General features: G+C 38.0%; 1 protein-coding gene across 1 annotated transcript in view; it reads right to left on the bottom strand.

The window, feature by feature from the left end:
* Positions 1-26,255, bottom strand: part of OXCT1 (3-oxoacid CoA-transferase 1) — a 133,705-nt gene that overhangs the window by 96,781 nt on the left and 10,669 nt on the right. The window contains exons 4-7 of the mRNA XM_079145079.1: positions 18,841-18,976; positions 14,800-14,949; positions 10,653-10,759; positions 8,406-8,466 (exon numbers count right to left, since the gene is read on the bottom strand). Of these exons, the coding sequence (XP_079001205.1) occupies positions 8,406-8,466; positions 10,653-10,759; positions 14,800-14,949; positions 18,841-18,976 (454 nt within the window). The remainder of the gene's footprint in view (positions 1-8,405; positions 8,467-10,652; positions 10,760-14,799; positions 14,950-18,840; positions 18,977-26,255) is intronic.

Raw genomic sequence — 26,255 nt, 5'->3', positions numbered from 1 at the left:
ACTGACAGAGGCACTGAAACTTTAAAGAAACTGTAATAAAGCTGTTGTATCTCATCTTCCTCTGCCCAAAAAGCACGCCTACAAAATCGCATGACCATTTCATATTGACCCTTTTAATATTTCATTGATTCTCTTCAAACCAGTTATCGTTATTTCAACTTTGCTTAAGCTCATTGGTGTTTAAGTAATGCTAAGTGACATTTTATATATTCAGACTATAGAAATGGAAATTATGCCATGAATCGAGAGTCTGAATTTTTTTTTTTTTTCTGTAAAGGGTTGGTTAATGTTTTGGGCTTTTCCAGATATACAGTCACATGCTTTCCTTTTTATTTTTTTTTAACAATTTTTAAAAACATAAAAACATTTTTGAGTTCTTAGGCGGTACATGAATAGGCCACCTTTATTGTAAATAATAACAATTAGGAACTAATAATATAGAGAAAAATAGATACAAAATGAGTCAGCCTTTCATTTAAAACTATCACACTCCAATAAAATTAGGAACACTATATAATAGAGAAAGAAAAGGAATATTCCCTGTTTTTCATCAGGCCAGAAATTCTGCTTCAGAATTCTTTTTTTTTCCTTCTCTATATGGTCAAGGATAAAAGATGCTCAGCAAAAACTAATGAAGCATCACTTTTTTAAACTTTATTTATTTATATGTGGCACTGAGGATTGAACCCAATGCCTCACGCATGCTAGGTAAGCACTATGCCATTGAGCCATAACCCTACAGCCTGAAGCATAACTTTTAATGTACGTATTTATAATGACACTTAAAAGCTAGATTTATATAGTACAGGTTGCTAAAACACAAACTTGTGAAGCTTCAAATATTATAAATAGATGAAAAGTCAAAAATCCAAAAATAGCCAGAATAAAATTCACCAATCTGTCAAAAAAAGAAGGATATATTATTAAAATGACTTCTTCTTTCAGGATCTCTGCACTAACAATAAGAAATAGCACCAAACTTTTGTGAGGATAATGGCATACAAATGACTTGCTGTAATTGGTGTTTCTACCCCACAATGCAATGAAGTCCATTGTACCTGAGATAATGGGACTCTCTCACGAAGTTGCTGCATCGTTACCAAGCAACAAGAAATAAAATGTCAAGATTAGCACTTTGTTTAATATATTTTTATCATCAATGAACTGTATTTCTATTCTGCTCTTTTTCTGGATGTAAATGGCCATTAGGTTAAGAATTATATTCAGTAATCGACAAGAGTATACCAAAAAATAAAAATGCAGTTAAGTAAATAATAGTCATTCACCAAATCCATATCTTTCTATTTAGTGACATAATACTAATTCTGTTATTGAGAGGTTGTTTTCCAAGTTGCTCAGCTACGATAAGTCTTCATGAGCATCCAAATAGTTTCGAATCAATCTCACATTTCATGAACATTCAAGGGAATGAATGGTCTTTCAATACTTCAATACTTTGAAACAAGTAGAACCGATCAGTTCATTTAACATAGCTATGTTAGAAAACCAATATGTGTTCTGTCAAGGCATTCTACACCTGGCAAAAATCTGTAGCACAGAATTTACAGATATTACCTTTTTTGAAGTGATTTAGTAACGAATAGAAACAATGAAATCCAAATGCATGCATAAAACCTTATAACTGAAACTGTCAAGGTAAATTAAAGATATATAATTTCACAGGTCTAAAAATCAGTCCATACGAAGGATAGCCATCACTCACCATATCTATCCCAGAAGTTAACCCTGGAAAGACAACAGCATTCTGTCTTAGGAATGAGTGTTTTTGAGGCCCATAGCCTGGTAGAACAATGGCACTCCTTCTTTTTATGTTATAACAGACAGCTCTTTCCCTTCTTTTTTTCCCCTTTTCTTTGTAAGAACTTGTATTGAGCGTTTGTCACAGTGGTCCATGCAGTTGGACTCAAGAAGATTGGGATAAACTATTTCTTGCTGGCCTTCAGCAACTGAAGTCGAGAGGTTTGCCAATTTAATACTAACATGTAGTGAAGGGCGTTTAACCTATTAAGTTTCACACAGTGAATGTCAAATTTGGCATTTCAGCCAAGTTCTCATAAAGATCATGCCTCCACGTGTCAATCAGAGATATTTGTGTGTGAATGAATTCCACACAGGCGTGCGCAGCAGTTGCTTGTGATGTGATTGCTTGAAAGTAGGTCTAAAGAAGTTTCTCAGCATGGTTAGAAGTAACGTCTGAGGTGAATGGAAGCTTTATTATTTTTTTTTTCCTGAGTTATACCATTATTTTTCCCTTTTACTGTCTCTTGAAAACAATTTGAATTTCACTGCTCTTGAAACTGTAAATCAAGGCATTAGCAGTCTAAAGATTAAGAATAAAAGAAATTTAAGTGGAAAGGAATTATGTTTATCCTTTAGGCATTTTCAATTTCTTTAAAGCAGGAAGTAAGATAGCCAAAATCTCTAAAATACTGATACATTAATTGGCCTGCTTGGTGGAAATTAAATATTCACAGGATCCAATGAAGTGATTAAGTCCCCTGGTTAAAATCCACCGTGTGTTCCCACATTCTATTGTAAAGTGAAACCAATTTGATCACTTACTTTTTTTTTGTACCAGAGATTGAACCCAGGGGCACTTACCAGTGAGCCATATCCCCAACCCTATTTTTTCTTTTAATTGTTTATTTAGAGATAGGGTCTCACTAAGTTGCTTAGGGTCTTGCTAAGTCTATTCAATCACTTCTGCCAAGACAATGCATGAGGCATTATCAATGCAAACTCCTCCAAATAGGGATCAAGAGTCACAAAATTCAGGAAGCTCTAATCTCAAAAATCACATTTCTCCGCTCACCTGTTTTGACATTAGATTTAAGCATTAGGGTGTTTTCTGTTGGAATAACAAAATACCTAAAGCTGGGTACCTTAAAGAAGTTTATTTAGCTTACAGTTATAGAGCTGAAAGTCTATGATCAGGAAGCCCCATCTGTTCTGCCTCTGATAAGAGCCCCTTGGCTACATCGCACCACGGTGGAAAAGCAGAAAGGGAAACAGTCACATGCAGAAGAGGCCACGTGTGTGGGATGACCCTGTATCATTACAACCCACTCTCTAGGAACTCACTCTAAGAGACCAGCATTAATCCCTTCCAAGAGCATTGCCCCCACAACCTAACCACCTTCCACCAGACCCCATCTTTTAAAGGTCCCACCACCTCTTAATACTACCACACTGGGAGCCAAACTTCCAGCACATGAATCTCTGGGGAAACAAATCACATTCAAACCATAGCAAGGCCTAACCATTTCTTGGAAACTATTGTAAAATACATTAGGAATAAAAATCTTATTTCACATGGCGTTGAAGATGATACTGCTTTGACTCTTAAGAAAGTAACTCTCATGTAAGATTCTGGAGCATGTTCCTCTGTCTTGAAGAAAAGAGAACATACCATGCTATCCTGCAAACCCACCAGGATGCTCCCCTATGGAATATTCAGGTCTCTGCAAATCTGAGTCCTTCCATACCCCTGCCCCCAACTCCCCTGGTCAGCTGAAAATCTACCTTCCTTACTTTCTTGAGTTCTTTACTCAACAGTCATCTCAACCAGGCTTTTAACTGACCAACCTGTCTAAAAGTCAAACTTCCCTGACATTTTGTGTCCCTTCCCATGTGTTGTTTTCTTTCTCTTTAGCATTTAACAGGTATTTAATATGTGAAGCATTTTGCTCCTTTACCTTATCTTTTGTTTATGTGGACCATCAGAAGAAGGCTCTGCGAGGGCAGGGGTTTTTCTCAGTTTTGTTCACCGTTTTCTCTCCAGACACTAGAAAAGAGCCTGGCACGCTAGACTTTCTGAGTATCAGTGTACTGTACACTGATCTGGTACCTGTTTCAAGATGATATGAGCGCAGAGAGAAGGTGATGAGATGAGGCAGATGAGGCAGGAGCGATCATGGGGTGATTGTCACATGGGGTGTTGGGTTTGGCTGGGTTCATTACACTCTTCTATTTATGGTTACATAAACCTCCTAAACAGCATATACAACAAAACTTTGTAATATCATTTACACTGCAGTTTTCACCTTTCCTCACTTGCTCACCAAAAGACACAACATGCTTGCCTCATGGGAAGGCAGATGTCCCCTAATCTCTTCCTCAAATTAATCTCCTAACTAGAGATAGAATGTGCCAGGTAGGCCCTGATACAGAACATAGAAGTCACAGTTCTCAAAGCCTGGCTCTTAAAAATATATCAAAAACTCTTAGAATATCTTTTCAATAACTTTCCATGTGCCCATACCATAAGACCCAGAATTTGTTTAAAAAAACGAGACCTGACAAATATAATATTCCTGATGGTGGTTACCTCTGGAGAGGATGTGGACTCTTATTCTTACATTAATTAGGCAGGTTCATAGATGTTCAACTTATTATGCTTCATAAACCACACAGGCTACATGTCTAGAATAGCTGTGTGCATTAAACATCATACAAGCAGGTATGTATGTCAATATTCCATGCTATAAATACTGCTAAATAAAAATAATTTTATTTAAGTCATGATAATGAATATACCCATTTTAACTAAAAGCTGAAAGTAACTAAAATAGGTGAAGGGACTTTGTGTAAGCCTTTGCTGTCTTAGGACACCAGCCATGGCACAAGGCTGACGGCACAAAGAAAACCACACCAGCTAGGTTATTTCAGTCACAGGCAGCCTTGGGTGGCTGAGTCAGAAGACCTTTTCTGAAAGCACGTGCATGCCGGGCTGCTTCCAGGAGACAAAGCATCAACAGTCTCCTGAGTGAAGCACTCCTGGTCTCCTCCTAGGGTTTCTATTATAAGCTCCTAACAAAAAAAAAAAAAAAGTAGAAATAGGCCATTTGCCAGAGAAGCCCAGGATGGTGGGACTGCCAGAGGAGACTGGCAGAGGGGCTCACAGGGAGCTGAGAGATTAACATGTCTCCTTCCAAGAAAGAGCCAAATGAGTTCCCTTCGCAGTAGTCCTTGCTGCTCTCATTACACACATGTAATACAATACCCAGGAGTCATTCTTGGCTGGTTTTGCTCTTAAACTCATGAAGTTTATTAGGGAAGACTTCACCCACTCAAAGAGAGGGAGGTCCAGAAATAACACTGGCTGGGTTAAAAAGAGAAACCTCTTTCTGGCATGAGTGTCAATATGTGCACCCACTTATACTACTTTTCCCAAGTAATGACCCAGTTCTGTAAGAGGACTACATCACAACTTTGGGGAAAAAAAGCATGCAAACTGCTGCAGGCCTTGAGAAAGAAGAGTGTTAATGTTCATATTTATTTTGCTAAACACAGATATCATTGGTAACCACCTTGGTTTTTTTCACAACGCACGTTTGCTTATAACACATCAGAAAGAGACAACTTGTCCAAAAGGGAGTAATGTTTCCCATTTACAGAACCTAGAAATAATTGATATGGAAGGCAGATTTAATTTTCTTTTTCATTCAATATAAACATATTAGCTTATTTCTTGACATAAAACACATTAGAAGGGGCTGGGGAGATAGCTCAGTCGGTAGAGTGCTTGTCCTATAAGCACAAGGCCCTGGGTTCAATCCCCAGCTCCCAAAAAACAAAACAAAACAAAAAAAAAAAAAAAAAAAAAAAAAAAACACATTAGAAATTAATTACCATATAATTAGAAAAAAATGAGCAAAAATTACTTCTAAAAAGCAAGAGTTGTATTGTATGTTCCTTTGCCATGGCTACTTCTAAGTCCCACAGAATTTTAAGGTATCTGAGGTAATCATCATTTATATTTTAGACATTTATGGTTTTATCTTCCTCAAAACTCAAATTAGAACTCAAGTAAACAGAGAGAAGCACTGAGAAGATGCAGCACTATGGAGCTTCCAGAGACAGGTTATAAACCAGATGCAGTTATAAAAAGCCCTCCATTCCATATTCCATTTTGTCCACCAACAACTAACTTGTTGAGAAAAGAATCAGTAGTAATTGATACATAACAAATTCTTGATCAATACGTAGAAGAATATAGAGGTAATGCTTCTCAAGTTTCCTTTTAAATACTATACTTCAGACCAGCTCATGATCATTCATCCCACAAAGACCGTGATTTAGAGCAGAACATGGCTAGAAGAGAAGGATCGTAGACACCTGGAGACCAGAGCAGGCAATGGTACACACAGAGCACTGCACAGACCAGGGGCAGAGGTCCAGGTACTCACTCGACTCCAAATAATTCAGAAATCACAAAGTCAAAACAGAGTTTTCACACCAGAAAATGTCCAAACTAGGGCATCCCCAAATCCCAATTATTTTCCACTTTTCTATGCACATTTCACTTTTCCTCTGAGCATACAGAGAGGTTAGGCTTACAATAATCCTTTGCCTAAATAGCTGTTTTGCTTAAGTTCCTAAACTAGAATAAAATATTGATTTCACCCCAACTCTTCAACTCCAGCTCTGACCAATGTACCTTTTTGCAATGATGATAACAATGTTCTCTCTCTCTGTTGATCAACAGAGTCGGCACAAGCTACATCCAGCTTAGTGAGTCCTAGAACTGGTACTACTATGACTGAGTAGCTTTGTATTGTATTTAAATTTTAAAAGTCACATGTAGCTAGTGGCTACCATATTGGACAGTGCAGTCAGTTGGGAATGGCTGTCTACAGCACTGTATCAAAAAGGATCCTAACGTGGGTCTGGGCCCACCACGATACAGTGTGATGATAGATCAGAGATTTCTGTTCCATGAAGCAGGGAAGGATGGCTTTTATTATATTCGCAGACTCAGTTAAAGAATTTTTTTCTCCCCTTATGCCAAAAGAGAGCCTCTCTTTTCTAATACCTACAGTGACTCTTGGACACTAGAAAAATCATTCTTTTGCTCTTGCAAGAAATAAGAACAGCTGAAAAGAACCAGATTATAATAGGAAAAAATTCTAAACAGAACTTCACCCAGGATAATGCATAATGGTCCTCTGTACTCAGGGAAGAAATGTCAGTTTCTAGTAGTTTTACAGAAGTACATAAAATCAGTGGAGGGTTGACCTATCCATTATTTGAATCTATATAATAGATCTTCCTTCAGTAATGCTATAGATATGTGCCCTGGACAGGTCGTTACAATAATTGAAAAAAAGAAGAAACAGATTACACAGACAAGGTAAACCACATTATCCATCTTTAATGCAGAAAATATACTAAAGTCATTGCAAAAGAAACCACCATAGCCAGGCTGAAAATACCACATCCCCCAGCACTAAAAGTATGCACTTCACTTTCCAAGAGTAGAAAAGAACAGGAAGGTTTAACTGTTTCAAAAATATTCCTGAACTGCCTCCAGGAAACACCATCTTGACCAACTGTATGGGTAAATCAAAAGATGCCACTAATACCAGCACCATCATACAAAACACCAGGACACACAGTCTCTTTTTCGAGATCCCAAAGTGGCCATCTACAAAGTCCTTCCAAGGGAAAGCTATCTCAAACTTCCATGAACATTTGTTTTCAAGTTGATTCTCAAAGACGCAACTAAAGAATCATTTTGAAGTCTCCCTTGGAGTTCAAATATGTACATTCAAAATGGCAGGGTTTTGGTAAAAGTACCTATTTCCATTCCAGGGCCTTAACTCTGGGAAGGCTCTAGAATTCTTAATGCCTCTTCCAAACCCTGACACAAAGGAGTCAGTCAGTGACTCCTGAATTCAACTCCTCCAAATGGAAACCCATCACAGCAATTATTTGTACTACCCTCCTGCCTTAAAGAATTCACAGCTAAGGGAGGGATAGGGATGTAGTTCAATGGCACAGTGCTTGCCTAGCGTGTGCAAGGCCCTGGATTCCAGCCCCTGCTCTGCAAAAATAATCAGAGAAGACGTACTCGCAGCATTGATCTCAGAAAGATAATAAACTTCTGATATTATTTACTATTGTCCTAGAATCCTGTAAATAGTCATGTACCACATAATGTTTAAGTCAACAGTTGACTGCAATATGATAAAAGGGGTCCTATGAGATTATATGGACATCACAAACACCTTAGTATGTGAAAATACATTCTATGAGTCTGCACAATGACAAAATTGATAGTATCTCTATCTTAAAATGAAGCATGACTATATAAAAATGTATCTTCAGATTTTTACCTAATTTATTCCAGGACTAAAGGACTTTTCTAAGCTACTCAATGGTTAGATTCCAAAAGAGAACATTCTAGCAGAAAGCTGACCAGAGATCTGCCACAACACCAACTATTACATATTTAAAAAGAATCCTTCCCTATCCAAAACCAAAAGGCTGCTATTGCTTGTCCTCCAGAGAACGAACAGATTGTTATGCTTCTTCTTGAATTAATATATAACATCAAGTTTAAAAACTTATATGAGGAATTCAGAAATAACCTCTTCTCTTACCTCTACCACTGTGGTCTCTGCAGCTTTGCACATCGGAAGGTTGAAATTCCTCGCACTTTTCCTACATTAGAGAAATAAGGATGTGAAAAAAAAATCAAAAAGCATCTTTCAATTTTAAAATGTTGTAGAGTGAAAGAATCAATGAATCTTTTCCAAGAATGTATCATATGTTTCACTAATGAAATTTTATAAATTTCAACATGTGGCCACTTCATTCAATTTACACAGTTTCAGGGACTGAATGAAAGAAGGACTATTTTTCACATTCAACATATAGCTTATTCATGAAAAATAAAATGGATTTTAATCTACTCTACTGAAACACAATTCCATTAATCTTTTAACAGGAATGCTACTTTGCTTCTATAGTTAAGTATTTCACTAAACAATTTGCTGTCATTAAAATATTAAGAAAGGAAAAGTAAGTACTATGTATGAAAAGGTATAGTAATTACATTCTTTGTTAAAGAGAAACCTATTACAGAAATTAAATGAAACATTCACTGGTAATTTGTGAGTCACCTATAAAGGCTCTAGAGAATGCTTTTCTTTCTTCTTTCTTTTCTTTTTTTTTTTTTTTTTTTTTTTTTTTTTTTTGGTACAGGAGATTGAACCCAAGGTTGTCTGCCTCTAAGCAGAGTTTCACTAAGTTGCTGAAGGCCCTTGCTAAATTGCTGAGACTGGCCTCAAACTTGCAATCTTCCTCCCAAGTTGCTGGGATTATAGGCACGTGCCACTCTGCCCAGATGGAGAATCAAAATTTTCTTATGAAATTTTTGGAAGCATAACATGATGTGTAAAAAACTCAGAAAGGTGTTAATTTTGCTGATGATTTTGCTTCCCACATTCCTCAATTGTTAAACTTCCTCTAACCATAAACATTAAAATCTATTTTTGTTTCAATAGGCACTCCTGGGTGGAGGGAAATCAATCACAGTCATGTTTTACTCACTTTTTTAGGCCGCCACTCTCCCACTTTAGCAATGGCTAAACAGACCTCTGGACTAGTTGTCCTACTAAGTATCTTAAGAATCTAGGTTACTTGACCATTAGTGATGGAGAGTTTTCATTTTATACCAAAGTTCAATAACCATGAGAATAAGTCAGGGCTTAGAAGAGCCCCTGTGCAGCCCTTCGAGCCAGGCAATGGAGCACAGCACAAACTCCTGGGAATATTAAAACAAGTCATTGCTATTTGCCACTATGCAAATTCAGTAACCATTTTAAAAAAGCAGCAAGATTTGGAAACATTACACCAATGTGTCAAATAAAGTAAACATGATGCAAAATGTCCCCTGTAATTGCCAGAAGTAGTCACACTGTAAAAAACTGCATTCAGGAAATCAGCATGTTAATATCACATATATTCTTCAGGAAAAAAAAAATGAAAACAGGAGAGTGCCATTGAGAATTTAACTGTGATTGCAGCAAAGCTGCATATGCTAAGTATAAAAAAAAGTTAATTAAATGCAGCAAATGGCAATATTATAAGAAAATGATTCCTGTAACTTAACAGGTGCTGTCTTCAAGAGCACACATTTTGAAAAACTCATATGTGTAGTCAAAGGCGGCACAATTGTCAAAACACAACTATACAGTCTATAAATCTAAGATGCTAAATACTCAGAATTCAGTATGCTTGGGATAATCAAGATGCTAAAATCTATTAAGCCTGTGGCTATGCAGATAATGAGAAGGAAAGTTCAGCATTATTAAAGATAATCAACTTTTCCAATAGAATACTAAAAACATTTCCTGGGAGACACGAATAGGACTGAAAACAACTGACCTAAATTATCATTAGCAATATCTTTCCAGAATAGCAAAGGAATTTTCATGTTATAAGATAATGTACATAAATAACAGTATCAAAATTAAATTGTGTGCTCTTGTCATGCTTTCTAAAAATTGGTCTTGACAACTAAAATACATAGGGAAAAATAATTGCTCGTGATTATGTACAAGAGAACATAGATCCAAATATTTAATTTATGAGCAGTGCAACATGGACATAAGCAATCAGAACAGACTCCCACAGGTCCATTGCACCAACAAGACTGCATGGCAGTAGCCCTGCATGCACATATATGGAGATATAGACCTGGGTGTGTATGATCATAACTCATTTTCTAAATGAATGCTTAAATAAAAACTCACTGTGATACCTTTTTTTGCAGTCATAATTTAGGAAATGTAGAGTTGCTGCCATGTCTTGCATTCATATATTTTTTTAAACCATCACAATACCTGAAAATCACGTTTCCTGCTCGATCTGCTTTCCAGGCTTTCACCAAAGCAAAATCCCCAGTAATTGCTTCCTCCAAAATAAAATGCTGACCGTTAAACTCCCTCACCTGTAGGAGACAGAGAGACCAAGATCAGGTGTTTGCACATGTTTTGTTTGTGATACGTTCTCTGACAGAGGCAGACAATAGGGATACAAGCCTAGTGAAGAAGGGTCTACCAGAGGGAGAGAAATCTCAACGGAGACTTCTTAAGTAAAATTAAGCAACTAAGACTTCATCAAAAAAAAAAAAAAGACTTCATCAAAATGGTCAAGGGGAGCTTGGGGTACAGAATGTGCCAAGGTCCAATGAAAACAAAGTTAGCTGCATTTGAGGGACTGAAAGTTCTACAGGTCTGAGGGATAGACTATCGTAATACTCCTTTTATTTTTTGTGTGTACAAGTTACATATGCAACATAAAAAAGGTCCATTTTCCCACTACCCCAGAAAATACCTATTTAACACACATGAAACAGCCTAAGCATTGTTTTGAAACACAAAGTAGTTATAAAAATCCATTCCTCTCTCCTCATTTATCTGTGATCTATAATCACCTGTTGAGATTTTAATTGGGATACACAGAATTAGTAAATAGTTTTAAGAGCACTGACATATCAACATTATCCCACCCATGGATATAACATATGCCTCTTTCGAAGTTTTCATTTACCTCCTTCAATAGTTTTATCACTCTCTCCATAAAATCTTGGTGTATTTTTCTTAAGTTTATTCATAGGTATGCCATGGTTTGTGTTGCTACTATGAACATAACACCTCAATTTATTATGATTTTCTGTCATTACTGAGCTCATGAAATGCTATTGATTTTTGTATGTTTGTCGCCTTTTGATTCTGCTTTGAACTGGGAGGAGAAGAAAATAAGGTAAATCTCTGCCTCAGCAGTATGTTCCCTTCTTGTTGGGGATTTTTCTCTAGGAATTAAGACAAAGGAGAGTGGGAGAGTGGAACCAGCCACCACTGACACACTCCATCTCTGCACAGGATGGAGCCACAAGAACCTCAAACTTGCTCCTACTGCACCCCCTAGTGGAAAAATGGACTCAGTGCAGTTAAAAGAAGGCTTCAATAGGAATTTGGCAAGTATAATTTTTAACAATGGTTTAAAACAGAGATCCTTTATTAAAGAAAAGCTTCTTTAAAGATATTAAACCAGTTTCCTGCTAGAAAATACTACAGAGCTTGGAATTCATTGATGAATTAAGACCTTTTTAATATGAACTTACATAAAAGAAATATATAAGCTGCATATGGATAAACAAAGCTTTTCTTGGTATATGTACTTCAAACACCATCACCAATGATGACATTTGAGTGTTTTATACACAGATCTGGGGAAATGAAGTAAATATTTGCTAATGCAGGGCAATGTCAAGAAATTGGCTTTGCTTTTACAATTATATAACTTCCTGATGTTTGCACACTAGCTGTTGCTCAGTGTTAGTCGCTCTAAAATTTAAAAAGGGAAAGAACTAGTTTGGTTGAGCTAGTTATTATACTCACTTGGAAGAGTTGTGAAAGTCAGTCTCTACCTCTTCATCTAGGTTCTTTCTTGAATCCACTCCAATCAGATTTTCATCCCCTCTATTCTAGAAAAACCACTCCTTAAGGTTGTCAATGACTTCCACTTCTGCGAATCCACTGGTCAATTCTAGTCTTGGTATTACCCAGCCTTATCACACTCTCTGACTCAGATGATCCCTCCCTCCTTTCCAAACCATCCCTCTTCTTCCAAACCATCAGAAAGCCCTGGGTTTTCTCTTCATTTATTAGACCCTAGTCATTCTTTTCTTTATTTCCCATCCTCCTTCTCCTGACCTTTAAGTGTCAGAGAGGAGCTCTCTATTTGCATGCAGGCCTAAGCTATCCTTCTAGCCCTGAGGGTTTAAATGCTTGTGCCAATGCTTCCAAAGTTCCTATCTTGGTTCTAAACTCTTCCCTCAGTGGGAGACCATCTACCAAGCACCCTCTCTTGAGTGGACATCTCAAAAGCACCATGTCCCTGGAGAGCTCTTTGCTTTGCCCATGTCTTGTCCATTCTTAAGCTCACAATCAGCCCATCAGCAAATCCGGTTGCAGCTCCCTCATCAACTTCTATTCTGACTCCAACCACTTCACCCAAACTCCACTGTTAGCTTTTATTAAGTCACCTTCCTCTCCCATCAGGATTAATATCACTGCCTCCTAACCTCTCTCACTGTTCCTGCTCTCAGTCCCCAACAAAACAACAAAACCCATAAAACTCACCACCCAAGAGCCACAGTGATGTTTACAAGAAACAACTTAGATCACATCACATTCCTACCCTTTCAAAACTCTCACTGGTTTCTCACCACACTCCATGAACTCCAAGCTGTGTGGATCTGGCTCCTGTCTTTCCTCACTCTACATCTGTACCCCTCTCTGCCTCATGTTCTCTGCTCCAGTCTTCAATGCACTGATGATTTCCAAACAGGATAAGCCTATGGCTGTGTCAATCCCTTGTACTTACTCATTCCTCTGACTAAAGTCATTACCCTCTGAGAATCTTACTCATTCTCTTACCTGTTCAGGTCTCCATCAAAAACTACCTCCTGAGAAAGGCTTTTCCTAATCACCCAATCTGGAACATCATCTCCCTACTGATCATTCTCTTTGCCCTTAACCTCCTTGGTTTTTCTCCATGACACATACACACGTTATGTGTTCGTTCATTCACTCTCAGTGTCTTCACTAGCAGGTGGACCTGGTCTACACCCTCCATTGCCCCACAGTGCTTAGATCAGTGCCCCGCAAAGGCAAGAGCCTCAATAAACAACCTTAACCTAAGGAATGAGCTCACTTCATCTTGAAACCATAAGCCAACAATAAAGAGATGAGAAGAACTGTTTCAAAGAATAACCTGTCATATTCCTGGAGGATGCAGTCAAAATGACAAAACTACTAGATTCGTGCACCTGGCTCCAGGCATAAATGAACTCGGGGAAGAATCTAGTTTACCAAATTTTTTCAGAGTGAGTTAATGATACAATTTGTAGCAGCTACCAAAGTGTTAACCTGATTTTTCTAGGTACTTTTGTACTTGTTTTATATTACTAAGATTCATGTTTTAAATTTGGCTCTTTTTTTTTCTTTATTGAGAAATGTTTTAAATCTAATTAAGTAGCAAAGGAAAAAGCAAGATTGAATATGAAAATTATTTAATAAAAGCTTTCAAGCCATATAGGTCACTCTCAGTAGGAAGGCAAAGCTCCAGATGGAGGTCATGGTTGGAGATAAACACTGAATAGTGAGAGGCATGTTCAGTGACCCCGTACCGTCCCCCAGAAGAGGAGGAGCAGAGCCAGCATCCCCACATGTACAAAAATGGTGAGAGATGCTTTCACTGACTACTTTCACTTCCCTAGAGGTATAATCTTAGCATTTCTGCAACACCCCCTAGTAGTTAATTCCCTTGAGCCATCTGGAAAAAAAGAATGAAAAGATCATAAAAAATACAGTAATGAAATATTGACCATATAATTTTTAAAATTATCTCAGATCTGAGTAACTTAAATACCTATATCCAGAAGTCTACTCTTTCCAATTATATGACTAAAACAGACCATTATAAAGGTAGCCCATCCAACACAGCATTTTAAATCAAACTGGTTTATTAAATGAAAAGTTCACAGATGTCCAAGATACAAAATATAAGGGTGATAATATGAACTCTGTATTCCATCATTTAATTTTACTGGTCCCCTGCTTTTCAAGATTTCAGATTAACTTATGATTTACCTTTTCCTTTTAGCTCCTTCAATCACAGGATGGGTCCACGCATATTAAACAAATTTTCCATTTTTCATATAAGCAAAATCAGTAATCGTAACGTTCCTAAATTTGTTAAAACCATCCATAAAATAAACCAACTAATCTTGCGCAGTATAGTATATATGCCTCACAGCTTCTTTCTGTATGTGATTTTAATCACAGCAGACACCCAGATTTAGCTAGAAATGTCACCAAATATAATGATGAAAGTGAAATTTTTGTTTTCTTACCACAGAGATTCCACCCAGAATCCCACGTGGAAAGGGTTATTGGTATGGTCTGGATGAGCTGTTCTTACCTCTCTGGGCTTACTGGCAATAGCAATGCTGCCATCTTTGTTGTATTTGATGGGTGCTCCCCCTTCTTGAACCAGGGTCCCATACCCTGTGCTGGTGTAAAACGCAGGAACTCCAGCACCACCCGCACGAATCCGCTCTGCAAGTGTGCCCTGCAAACGAGCACCAACACTCAGTAAAAAGTTCACTAAGCACGCAGCTGTCCGAGCACCAACACTCAGTAAAACGTTCACTAAGCACGCAGCTGTCTGGGGACACAAACATTTACAGACATGATTCCCACTCTCCAGAAGCTTATAATTCTAAGAAGCGCAGAGCACTATATTTTGACGTGCATATTTCCCTAACCCCACATGCTGAAAGATCAAGTAAAAGAAGTCTCTGTGTCTCTGGACAACAACCGGTACATTCTTAATCCATACTCAAAACGTAACTGCTTATTTGTCTAGTTATGCTTTCAGCTTCTAGACCTCCCGCGGGTCTCCTGACATCATTCTACATATGCCTAGTTTTAATATTTTTAAATCAAATTTCAAATCCAAATTAAATAACTCTTATATATACTTCTAAAATAGCTTTAAAATTTGTATGTTACTGTGTGCTATGATTAATAAGCCAATACTGTGAAGTGTTCACATTTATTTTAGAATTTATTCTGAACCATAATTATAAGTGTTTTGCTAAATGGCCCAAGGAAAAATCCAAAGGTAAGCAAAGAGTACAGTATACAGGTAAATGGGGTTTTAAAAACCAAGAGTACTTCAAACTTTGTTTCATAGTACAAACAGCTGAAAGCAGTTTCTTTGTGTCTCCTTTTGGTTACCTTTCCCATAGATGACCCTTCCCTCTTCTTACTACCAGTGATTTCAAACCTGGTTTCCCTGGGTCTCTCTCACCCACAACCAACTTTCCTCCCAGATTTCCCCTAGATCTATACTGGCCCTGACCATGTCCTGACACCCTCCCTAACACTGAAACCTATGGGTGGGGTCTTGCTGCATCATGTCTTACTAGGTAACTAATGGGCTAATCATTAGTAAGAATTAATACAGTTATTAGGCACAGTCTGTTCAGATTGACCCAATTTCAGAACTGTTCTCTATACAGTAACTGAGGCCTATAAGTATTTAACTCAAAGAAGAGACTAACAGTTGGGATCAGGTCATTCAAGTAGATGGGATATTCTGGGAAAGGAGGAACTTGCAGTGTAACTGGAAATCTTCCTGATCACCGGTTCTCTATTCTGTCTAATGTACAGAGACAATTCTGCTTTGTGTTGCAGTTTAGGTTAAAAGTACGTTCAAAAAATTAAATTATTGAAACAGTCATAAAAATATTCCCTACTTCAAAATATTTATGTACACCCTCTCTGAATACTCTACTTCTCTGTACAACTGAGCAAGAGCCTGAGAGTCGAATATTTCTGCAGATGGCCCTTCTGCAGGTCTCACCGCACAAAGGAGTCCTGATCCCTACCACCATCAACACTTCCCCTTTGGGCTATTGGGCTTCAAAATAGGCAGCCAGAGCCACTGACCCATAAATGAACCACCAAGTTGAGAAGGGAAGCATCTACCTTTTTTAGCTTAAAAAAAAAAAAATAAAGAAAAATATTAAGGAAGTTCTTCCCCCTTATTATGTCCTCTGACAAAATAGGGTGTAAGATAGAAGATACAAGGAGCACCTGAAAGGTTAATTTTCAACAGCTCCACAACCCACAGGATAAAGTATCTCGTCCTATGATGTAAAAAGGTGCCAGGGTCCAGCCCTAGCAGTGGTCAGGGGTCCTAGGTGGATGGGAGGTGTTGGTGCGGTGGAGAAACAGCACGCAGAGACACCAAGTGTTGAGGCTGGATCTGAATTTTTATTGTTCACAGAATCTTTTTGTATTTTTTTTCTTTAGTATTGATTACATCATTTCATGGTTAATACACGGAAATGTTAAGTAAAAAATCTTCAAGAGTATAATTAATTATCTTATTCAAGACACATGTTCTTACTGTATGATGGCTTAAATAAAAAAAAAAAAAAAAAGCCCAGTTCCCAGCAAGGTAGAGGGTACCATGCTCGGTTTAGTTTTAATTTCCCTGGAAGAATACGTCAGTAAGTTTCTATAGAAGTTACCCCTTCCAAGAACTCTAAAGTTAGTTATTAACAGTGGAAAGTTTTTGTTATTACTAACAGAGAAGAGAGGAATCAGCTTATAGTTAATATTTATTCTATTTCATATACTCAATGGCAGACTAAAACCCTATTTTGATCTTTAAAGAACTAGACATAGGAAGAATACAAATTGTACTTATGATTAACCTATTTATTTTTTATTAGGTGGGAAAAATATCCTTAAACTTAATCATACACTAAGAAAGCAATGAAGACCAAACACCACATCAAAGCTCAGAGGAATACATTCTCATATACCTATATATAACTTTTAGAGAATTTGTAGACTAAAGAAATCACAGGCTCCTTACAGATTTGAAAAAATCATAATTGCTTATTTATGATTTCATCTAAGTATTAATATTAAACTTTATTGTATGTTATTTTGTGTCCCAGCACCATGAAATCGCCCCAGTATTCTCTATAATCTGAATCTAAGGATATATTGATTATTAGTATTAAAAGCAACTGCACATGGAGACATGCCACGCCTATGGCCCCCAAGAGGGAGGATGATCTTTAACAGAACCATGTCAAGTGCTGATTCCTCTACCCCAAAAGAACCGTGTCAAGTGTCGGAGTGGTAGGAAATAGATGAGGCAAAAAGGAGAATATGCCACAGACTGCACTGAGACCCTCTTAAACTCCTAAGTTGAAGCCCTCACCCTCCCATTGTGACTGTCTAGAGAATGTGCCCAGGAGGAGATAATTAAGGTTGAAAGAGACATAAATGATCTTACAAGAAGAGACACCAGTGAGCTTGCTTACACTCTTGCTCGCCCCCCTCAGCTCTTCACCCTTCATGTGAGAACTCAGCCAGAAGTCAGCCATCACAAGCCAGGAAGAGAGTCCCCACCAGGAAATGAACTGACTGGCACCTTCGTCTTGAACTCCCCAGCCTCCCAAACTATAGGAAATAAACTTCTGGTGTTCAAGTCACTCAGTCTATGCTGTTTGGTTATAGTAGCCTAAACAGACTAGGGAAGCACATCTTTGCCTTTTCACAAAATTTTAAATGGAAACTGAGTAAGTACCATGTAGTGAAGTGCTATGATAAATACAGTCCAATGTTGTAGGGTGACCAGGTGTAACTGTAATTCTGTGAAACGTCAATTAGAAAGAACAGCCCCCTGTGCTCTCTCTAGGCCAGTGTATGCCTGATTTAATTACTGAAATATATTTTTCAATATTCTGCTACATTATTAGCATCTTGGTGAAGTTGGAGGTAAGGTCTTTCAAGCAGAGCAGTGGGTTCCATATCAGAGGCAGAAGCAGAACATGTCCAGGTGGAAGACCAGCACATGGAAACTCACTTCACCCAAATGGCTTCCAAAGACTGACTTCCTTTACGTCAAATTCTTCAATGGATTAAGAGATGAGTCAGCAAACAAGTGGACAATTGTTAGATAAACTGGAGTAACTGCTTGCTTCATAATAACATCAGTCCCCAGGGGCCTGGGCTCTGATCTCCACACTTACTCTGTGATATAGTCAGTTTCACCCTCTGTGGGCTTCATGCTCCTATGTCTCAGCAAGACCTGATCACTCACAAATTCTAACTCTGTGATTTGTAGAAACTGACTTTCAGGACAATTCCTGACCGTTTCAAGACATTTTGCTGGCTTCAGGCACAATGTATACTATTGTATCGAACTTGGAATTTACCCTGCAACAAAGATATTTCTACTATACCTCATTCTTCAGTACACAGGGGCATAAAATATTCATTCTCTAGCAATCAACAGATCTGATTTATAAACAAAATTCCTTGGTTTGGCAAATAGCATCCCCTCTGTCTCATACAAAGAAATTTTTAAGGAGAAAGAGCAAATGTTTCAATAAGCTAGTATTGTGAAAAGCAAGTAGAAAAATCTTCTCACCTGAGGTGTCAGCTCCACTTCTAATTCACCAGATAAAAACTGCCGTTCAAATTCCGCATTTTCTCCTACGTACGAAGAGACCATGCGTTTTATTTGCTTGGATCGAAGTAAAAGACCCAAGCCGAAGTTATCAACCCTAGAATGAAAACAAAGAAAAAAGGTAGCTTAAACTCACAGGAACATCTGACAGGACATTGTTATCGCATACATTTATTTATTCGTTCATTCATTCATTTATTTTTGCAGTGCAGGGGATTGAACCCAGGGCCCTGGGCTTACGAGGCAAGCACTCCACCAACTGAGCTATATCCCCAGCCTTATTATCACATTTTTGTAAAAAGATGGAATTTCATTTATTTGGAGAAAAAGAAATTCTCCTCTGCTAAGGAATTTCTTCCAAATTCTCTTTCTAACCCCCACCACTCAAAGAAATATGCAAGGTGGCTATTCTTATTTTACAGTTGAGGAAACTAAAGCTCAAAAGGTTTAAGTGAACTTTTTTCCCTAAAATCTCAGACAGTAAAGGACATAGTCAATATTTAAACCCACATCCATCTTCCAATTCTAGTCTATATTTTGTTCTTTACATTACCACAAAGTGATCCTGAATTGGAACCAAAGCAAATTGGTTTTTGTCATGTGCTTTGGGGTGGTGATATACTGATCCCAAAGGAAGATTTGAATGGAGAAACTGTGCAAAAAAAAGGGAGAGGGCTACTCTTGTATTAAAGAAAGAGAAGAATGACATACTCATTGAAATATGATCCCAAATCATAAGTTAGCTATGACCATTTTTACTGTTTCACAGTTATTTTGCTCAATGACATTTACATACTTGTATATTCTTTCCCCCCAAAATCAGCATATTAATAATAAACAATGAAAATATAATAGTAGCAAAATTAATCCTGTATCTATTAAATATAATCCTGTATCTATTAAATCATATATACTTTGGGTTAATATCTTCTATTATTTTAAAGTTGGAGTTCAATTTATTCTTAGACATGGTACAGGTATTTTGGCTTTTTTTTTTTTTATATTAGGTAAAGGATGAGCACAGTGATGAGAATGAATGCTTCGTAACCACCAGCCATGCATCCTGGACAAAATGCTGAGCAAAATATTGTCAGACACGAAAGGGAACATAGTGCATTATTTCTTTTATATGAACTTCAAAATCAGACAAAACTAATGCATGAGATCAGAAGAAAGGATAAAGATTAACCCTGGAAGTAGGAAATGAGAGGAAATTGGCTTTCTGGAGAACTAGTCATACCCCATTTCTTCATCTGGGTGTTGGTTACAAGGGTGTGTAACTTGTAAAACTTCATCTATAGTTGTGATATGTTCACTTTTCCATATTACTACCTACTAACTTCAATAGAGGGTTTCTTAAAAGACAGAAATGTAACCAAGTACAGCAGCACATGCCTCTACTTCCAGTGACTTGGGAGGCTAAGGCAGGAGGATCACTGGTTGGAGGCCAGCCTGTGCAACTTAGGAAGACCCTGTCTCAAAAAGAAAAAAGAGCTGGGGATATATCTCAGTGGTAGAGCACCCCTGGGTTCAATTCCCAGGATTTTAGAGAGAGAGAGACAGAGACAGAGAGACAGAGACAGAGAGAATGAATAAAGGCCCGAACATCTCCTAGAAACAAAAGCCTTTACTTACTTTTCTTCCCAGTTCCTTCAGTCCTCTGATGGTTCCATCCCTGTGAATCTTATATTGCCTACACATTTCATTTACCTAACAATCAGGGTTGGATGTCAGGCTCTGGGGCTACAACCATGAATAAGTCCTGGTCTTGTACCCTGAATAGCTCTGAGAGTACAGAGGACATAAACATGCAAACCCATCATGAGAGCAGAGGGAGACATGCTAAGAGAAAAGTGCACAGAGCAGGATGAGCACACTGCAGACTGAGAACCCCAGACTGGAGGAGAAACGGCAGAAAAGGCCTAAGTGAAGGAAAAGGCCTTAGAGAAGAAGATAGCACGTGAGCAATGGAAGCAAAAAACACATTTTGAGAGTAGAGTGGAAGATGGAGTCTGAGGGAGAGAGGCAACCAGGCACCCTTGCCAAGACACACAGGGGGCACCAAGCTGAACATGACTGGGATATTGCTATGGTTTGGATGTGAGGGGTCCCCCAAAAGCTCACAGGTGAGACAATGCAGGAAGGTTCAGAGGAGAAATGACTGAGTTGTGAAAGTCTTAACCCAATTAGTGAATTAATCCCTGATAGGATTAATTGAAGTGGTAGGGTGTGGCTGGAGGAGACTGGAATTTGGGCGTGGCTCTTGGGTATATATTTTTTATCTGGAGAATGGAGTCTCTCTCCTTCCTGATCACCATGAGGTAAGCTGCTTCCCTCTGCCACTCTCTCCCTCCATGATATTCAGCCTCATCTTGAGCCCCAAGGAATGGATGGAGCCAGCATTCTATGGACTAAGACCTCTGAAAATATAAGCCCTCAAACAAACCTTTCCTCCTCTATAATTGTGCTGGTTGGGTCATTGAGTCACAGCAGCGAAAAAAAGGACTGAAACTGATATGAACTGGAGGCAGAAGTGAGGCAGAAGTAGGGCAGGAGGGGTGAAAGAAAGACCAGGTTGGGGTCTGCCTCATGGGACTTCATCCAGAAGGATATGGAGGGCCTGTGAATAACTTGAAGCAGAAGAGTAACAGGTTATAGTATTAATTGAAGAGATTCAGAAACAAAAGACAGGGAGAACAGTTAAAAGGTTTGATATAGCTCAAACAAGCAATGACGAGCATCTAAACTAAGGTAGAGGTAACTTGTGGGAATGAAAAAGAGACAAATCAAGAAATATCTAGGGGAAATTATTCATTCATAAGACTTGTTGCACATCCTAATACAGAATTCTGGCTTTGGCAATAAAACAACAGTGGGACGGTGGACTGGGGGAATTTAATCTAATAGTCACTGGTGATATCCACTTGTTGGACCAGCAAAGGTGCTAAGTGTGGCAGGCAGTGTGTCAAATCACTGACATTTCTTCAAACAATCAATTTCTCCACTTTCACCCCACTCTCTAGCCTTGTACTGTTCACGCCCCACAAGTTCCCATCCCAGCTCAAATGCTCCTTCTTAATTCTTAGAATGTATCACATCTTTTAACTTCTTCTATAGTCTTGCCCAGGTAACAGGTAACTGTCAACCTTCTATTAAACTTGTTTTTTCACTTGTGGCCTTTAAATATTGAATCTGATAAAATTTCACACTTCACATGTTCATAAAAATATCTATATCAATTATAATTTATTCTAAACATGCTTCAAATGAAAACTAAAGTCTAAAGAACCTAAGTATTTTCAAGAGTGAACTCTGGAGATATGGCAATTCCCTGTAGGTTAATAATACACTTGTCCACTAGAGGTCGCCAGATCACTAAAGATGTTCCATCTCCCTGATGTTTGAGCATGCATACAATGCCTTCCAACTATTCTTCATTTATATATTTCTTCTTTTAACCTATTTCTAATACCTGACTAGGCCCCCAGTTCTTCAGGTTAACAATTTTACCCCTCCAGCTTCCTTTAGCCTTCTTCAGCTCACCTGATGGCAGATCTATACAGATATCAGTACATCTATACAGATACACAATACAAAGTAATAAACTGATCTAACTTCTTTCTCACATTCTCATCATCAAATCACTAGGAAATCCTGACTCTACCCTCAATATTTATCCAGAATTGGACCATTTCTCACCCTCCTCTGTGCCTTTGCACGTTAACCTTCTCTGGTTCTGTTCCTGCCCCCTACTATCTACTCATAGCATGGTGGCCAAAGCAAACCTTATAAATCCTGAGTGCAACAGGCCACTACTCTGCCCAAAACCCAGCAAGGTGCTCATTTACTCAGAGGAAAGCAAAGGTCCCCAGGACGACCTGCAAGGCACATGTGCTCAAATGCCCTTTTATCTCCCACTTCCCTCCTCCCAAGCTCCTTTCTGCTTCCTGTCTACCTCTGCTACCTCTCAAATAAGTCAGACATGTTTCCACTGGGGCCTTCGCACTGGTCTTTCCCTGTGGTAGAAACTCTTTCTCAGTGTGTCTGCATGGCTCACTCCCTGGCTTACTTCAAATGTCTGCATGGCTCACTCCCTGACTTACTTCAAGTGTGCTCAAATGTCACCCCACAGAACAACGAATCCCACCTCTGCTCGCGTGTTCCCAATTCCTCGCCTGCTTGCCTGCTTTCTTTTTCTTGCTTGCTTTCTTGTTTTTCTTCTCTCTCTCTCTCTCTCTTTCTTCAATGTATACATAACTTTATAACACACTAGAAAATGTACTTATACTGACTACTTATTGTCTGCCTTTCCCTACTAGAATGGAAGGTGCATGAGGCAGGGATCTTGATCTGTTTGTTCACTTTTGTAGCCAAGCACCTGCAAGCACCTGCAGCACATAAAGAGAACTATACAAATATTTGCGGAACATTTGTTAAATGAATTTACTGCTCAGTTCCACTTTGCTTCTCCTCACTGACTCCTCTCTAATAAAAACAAAAACCACCAAGTCATCATCATTTTCTGTTTGCTGTCTGGGTCCACTTTCCAACTTCCAGGTGGCTCTGTGCTGGGACATCTGACCTGCAAACTTTGTGAACCTCCCTTGCAACTGACTTCTGATTATGCTCAGTCAATGGGAGACACCATCAGGATGATTGAGGCGGGGGTGGAGGGTGAAAGAACAATGATGCAGGATTTATCTCTTCCTCACATATTGTAGCAAGTTGGACAGCTTTCTACATAAAGCTTACTTATAAAAACTGACAACGGCTCCTTCCTTTCCTCACTTCTAAATCAGAGCTAGTGGTAACAGCTCTCCTCTGTTACTAAACTCAGGGTCCCCCCACTTTTTGTAAGAAATAATTTATTGGTGGAATTTAAATTATTAACTCATGATTTTTGGTATAATATAAACACCTTGAATAATACAAAAATTTTAGCAACTCTAGTGGTCTCCCACCCATTTTGTCTTAGGAAATAATGTAACAACAGGAAAAAGTTTTAAGACCATCTATCTATATGTATTCACACATATATATGTAATTGAGGATAAATAGATAGAGACAGAAGCGTAACTACGGGGGAAAAAAGATACAGAGACAAAATAATTTTCCCAGGAGAATATTTCTGATTTTAATAAACTGACTAGCTTTTTAATTCAGTCAAGAAAGTTTACTGTATTAAATCTGACACAATAGAAATGAGAATACAGTTAGCAGGGAGGGAGGAGGAAGGAATAGGGGAGGGGGAAAGGATTGAAATCAAATTCCTTGCATATATGATTTTGTTACAATGAACCAAAATATGATGTACAATTATAATGTTCTAATGAAAAGAAAAGAAAAAATGTTCCCTTTGGTAAACTCCTCAATTACCCATCATCAGGAGTACTAACAATCTTATCTGGAGCTGGCTAATAAAGTCATAACCATAAAATAATCCAGGAAGATAGATCTGCCCATTTGCTTTCTGTAGTTTTAAATTCTGAAACCCCCTCCAAAGTCTACAGGTTCAGTCTAGAAATCAGAATACAGTTGGTCATTCACTGACCTGGGAATTTTTCTAACCTCTCTTTCATACTTCTGTTTGGCTTTCCAACACATTACATATTTGAATTGGCTCTATTTAAAGATGACCTCTCTGTATTTGTTGATCTTGGCTCTGGGGAACATTGTGTATTTGGCCTTTGCTTTGTTTTTGGACCAATATCCTAGCGTAGCAATCAAGCAGTGCCTGAGATGCTTAGCCCAGGCTACCACTGAACCAGATAAAAAGTCAGTTTTCATGCCTTGAAAAGTACTGTTAGATAGCTTAAAATAAAAGTGAATACCTTGCAACATGTTTCCCAATTTACAAATCCAGTAAACACATCAGACTCATGATAAAAAATGAGTAAGGCAAGTCCCTTTCCTTTAAGAGGTCACACTATAAAAAGAGAGGACATATGTGATCTTTAGCAAAAGAGGACTATATTGTTTCTATTAGAGAAATATGTATATAAGAGCATCTCATAGCTCTTTGATACTAAAGATAATGCTGATATTAGGTTATGCTATCTGCCTTCAGTAGTCAGTAATTTTCTAGAATACCTGAAGAGAAAGATTTGTTTTCTCTGTACCACAATAAACTGGGGTTTCAAACATTTCACTAGTTAAAAGAAGTCTAAAGTCAATAATTCCTTAAAGAGATATACTAATGTAAAGCAAAAAGATTGCATGGAATAAATTAATGTTCTGCAAATACATTCATCTTCTGAATCTGAAATTTAATTTACTGAATTTTCATTTTCTGACATTTCATTAATTGGCAACCCTTGTCAAATAAAACTCCAATAAAAATAGAACTCTTCTTCTCCTATTTATTTTTCACTTTAGACATATTTCAGTCTCAATTATACAATCTACGTTTACTCTGATAACATCAGAAGTAGTAAAAGAAAAGGCTGTGTTTGAATATAAGGTTAATTTATGTCCTGGTTTTATGGGACAAGTGAGCTAAGCACAGAAGTTCAAGTACACATCCCAGGAAGTAGTTAGTCCTTCCCAGAAAAAAGAAAAAAAAAATTCTGGAGAATGCTCATAATCATCCAAGGTGGCCTATTAAGTCCTTCAGAGCTGCAGCTGTATCAACAAAAAGGAAAGAGGGAACAGCAAAGGGGCCACATGCCTCTATCTTTAGGTTCAGTCACTGGTACAGAACCAGGAATTTTATTTAGAATGAAAGACAGCTAACTGGGCCCTCAATAAACTCCTAGTATAAAACTCTATAGAAGTAATCACAAGTACGGGAACATAACATTATCAGATAATACTGATTAGCCTTCCATATGTAAGTGGGGCCACCAGTGGAGTTATCTGCACCACACCCTTCCTGAACTATGAGTCCTGAAAAAGGAGGAATGTGCACAAGCAGAGGAGAGGAAAGAGAGGCTCCCAGAGAAAAAAGCATGAACAAACTCAGAAAAGAAGCAACGAGAACAAACACAGCATCAGTTTTCTTTCCTAAATAATCTGTATTATTTGTTTTTGAATACGTTTATAAAAATAGGCTGAGTTGCCGATTTGGCTAATTTTTAATTTTTTAAAGCTCTTTAAAGTCTTTCCTTCATTGTTTAGGGGGGATGATTTACTATTTTCCATACAAATGAATTTTCTAACAGCTAAATGTACCTGATTGAGCAAGCCTTTATTAAAATTATGGCTTACTGTTAAATGCAATTTTGAAATGCAATCCTACTGCTTTAAGTGCAGGCTGCATATATCCTCCACCTTCCATCAAGGCCAGCAACATTTTTGTGATTCACATTTTCTTTACATATTCTTTATAGATCATCTAGAGTAATGGTATAGTCAAAAGAAATAACTTAAAACCAATT

The sequence above is a fragment of the Sciurus vulgaris genome (assembly GCF_902686455.1).
Source record: "Sciurus vulgaris genome assembly, chromosome: 6".
NCBI lineage: Eukaryota > Metazoa > Chordata > Mammalia > Rodentia > Sciuridae > Sciurus > Sciurus vulgaris.
The sequence above is the reverse complement of the archived record's forward strand: the minus strand, read 5'-3'. Positions and strand labels throughout refer to the sequence as shown.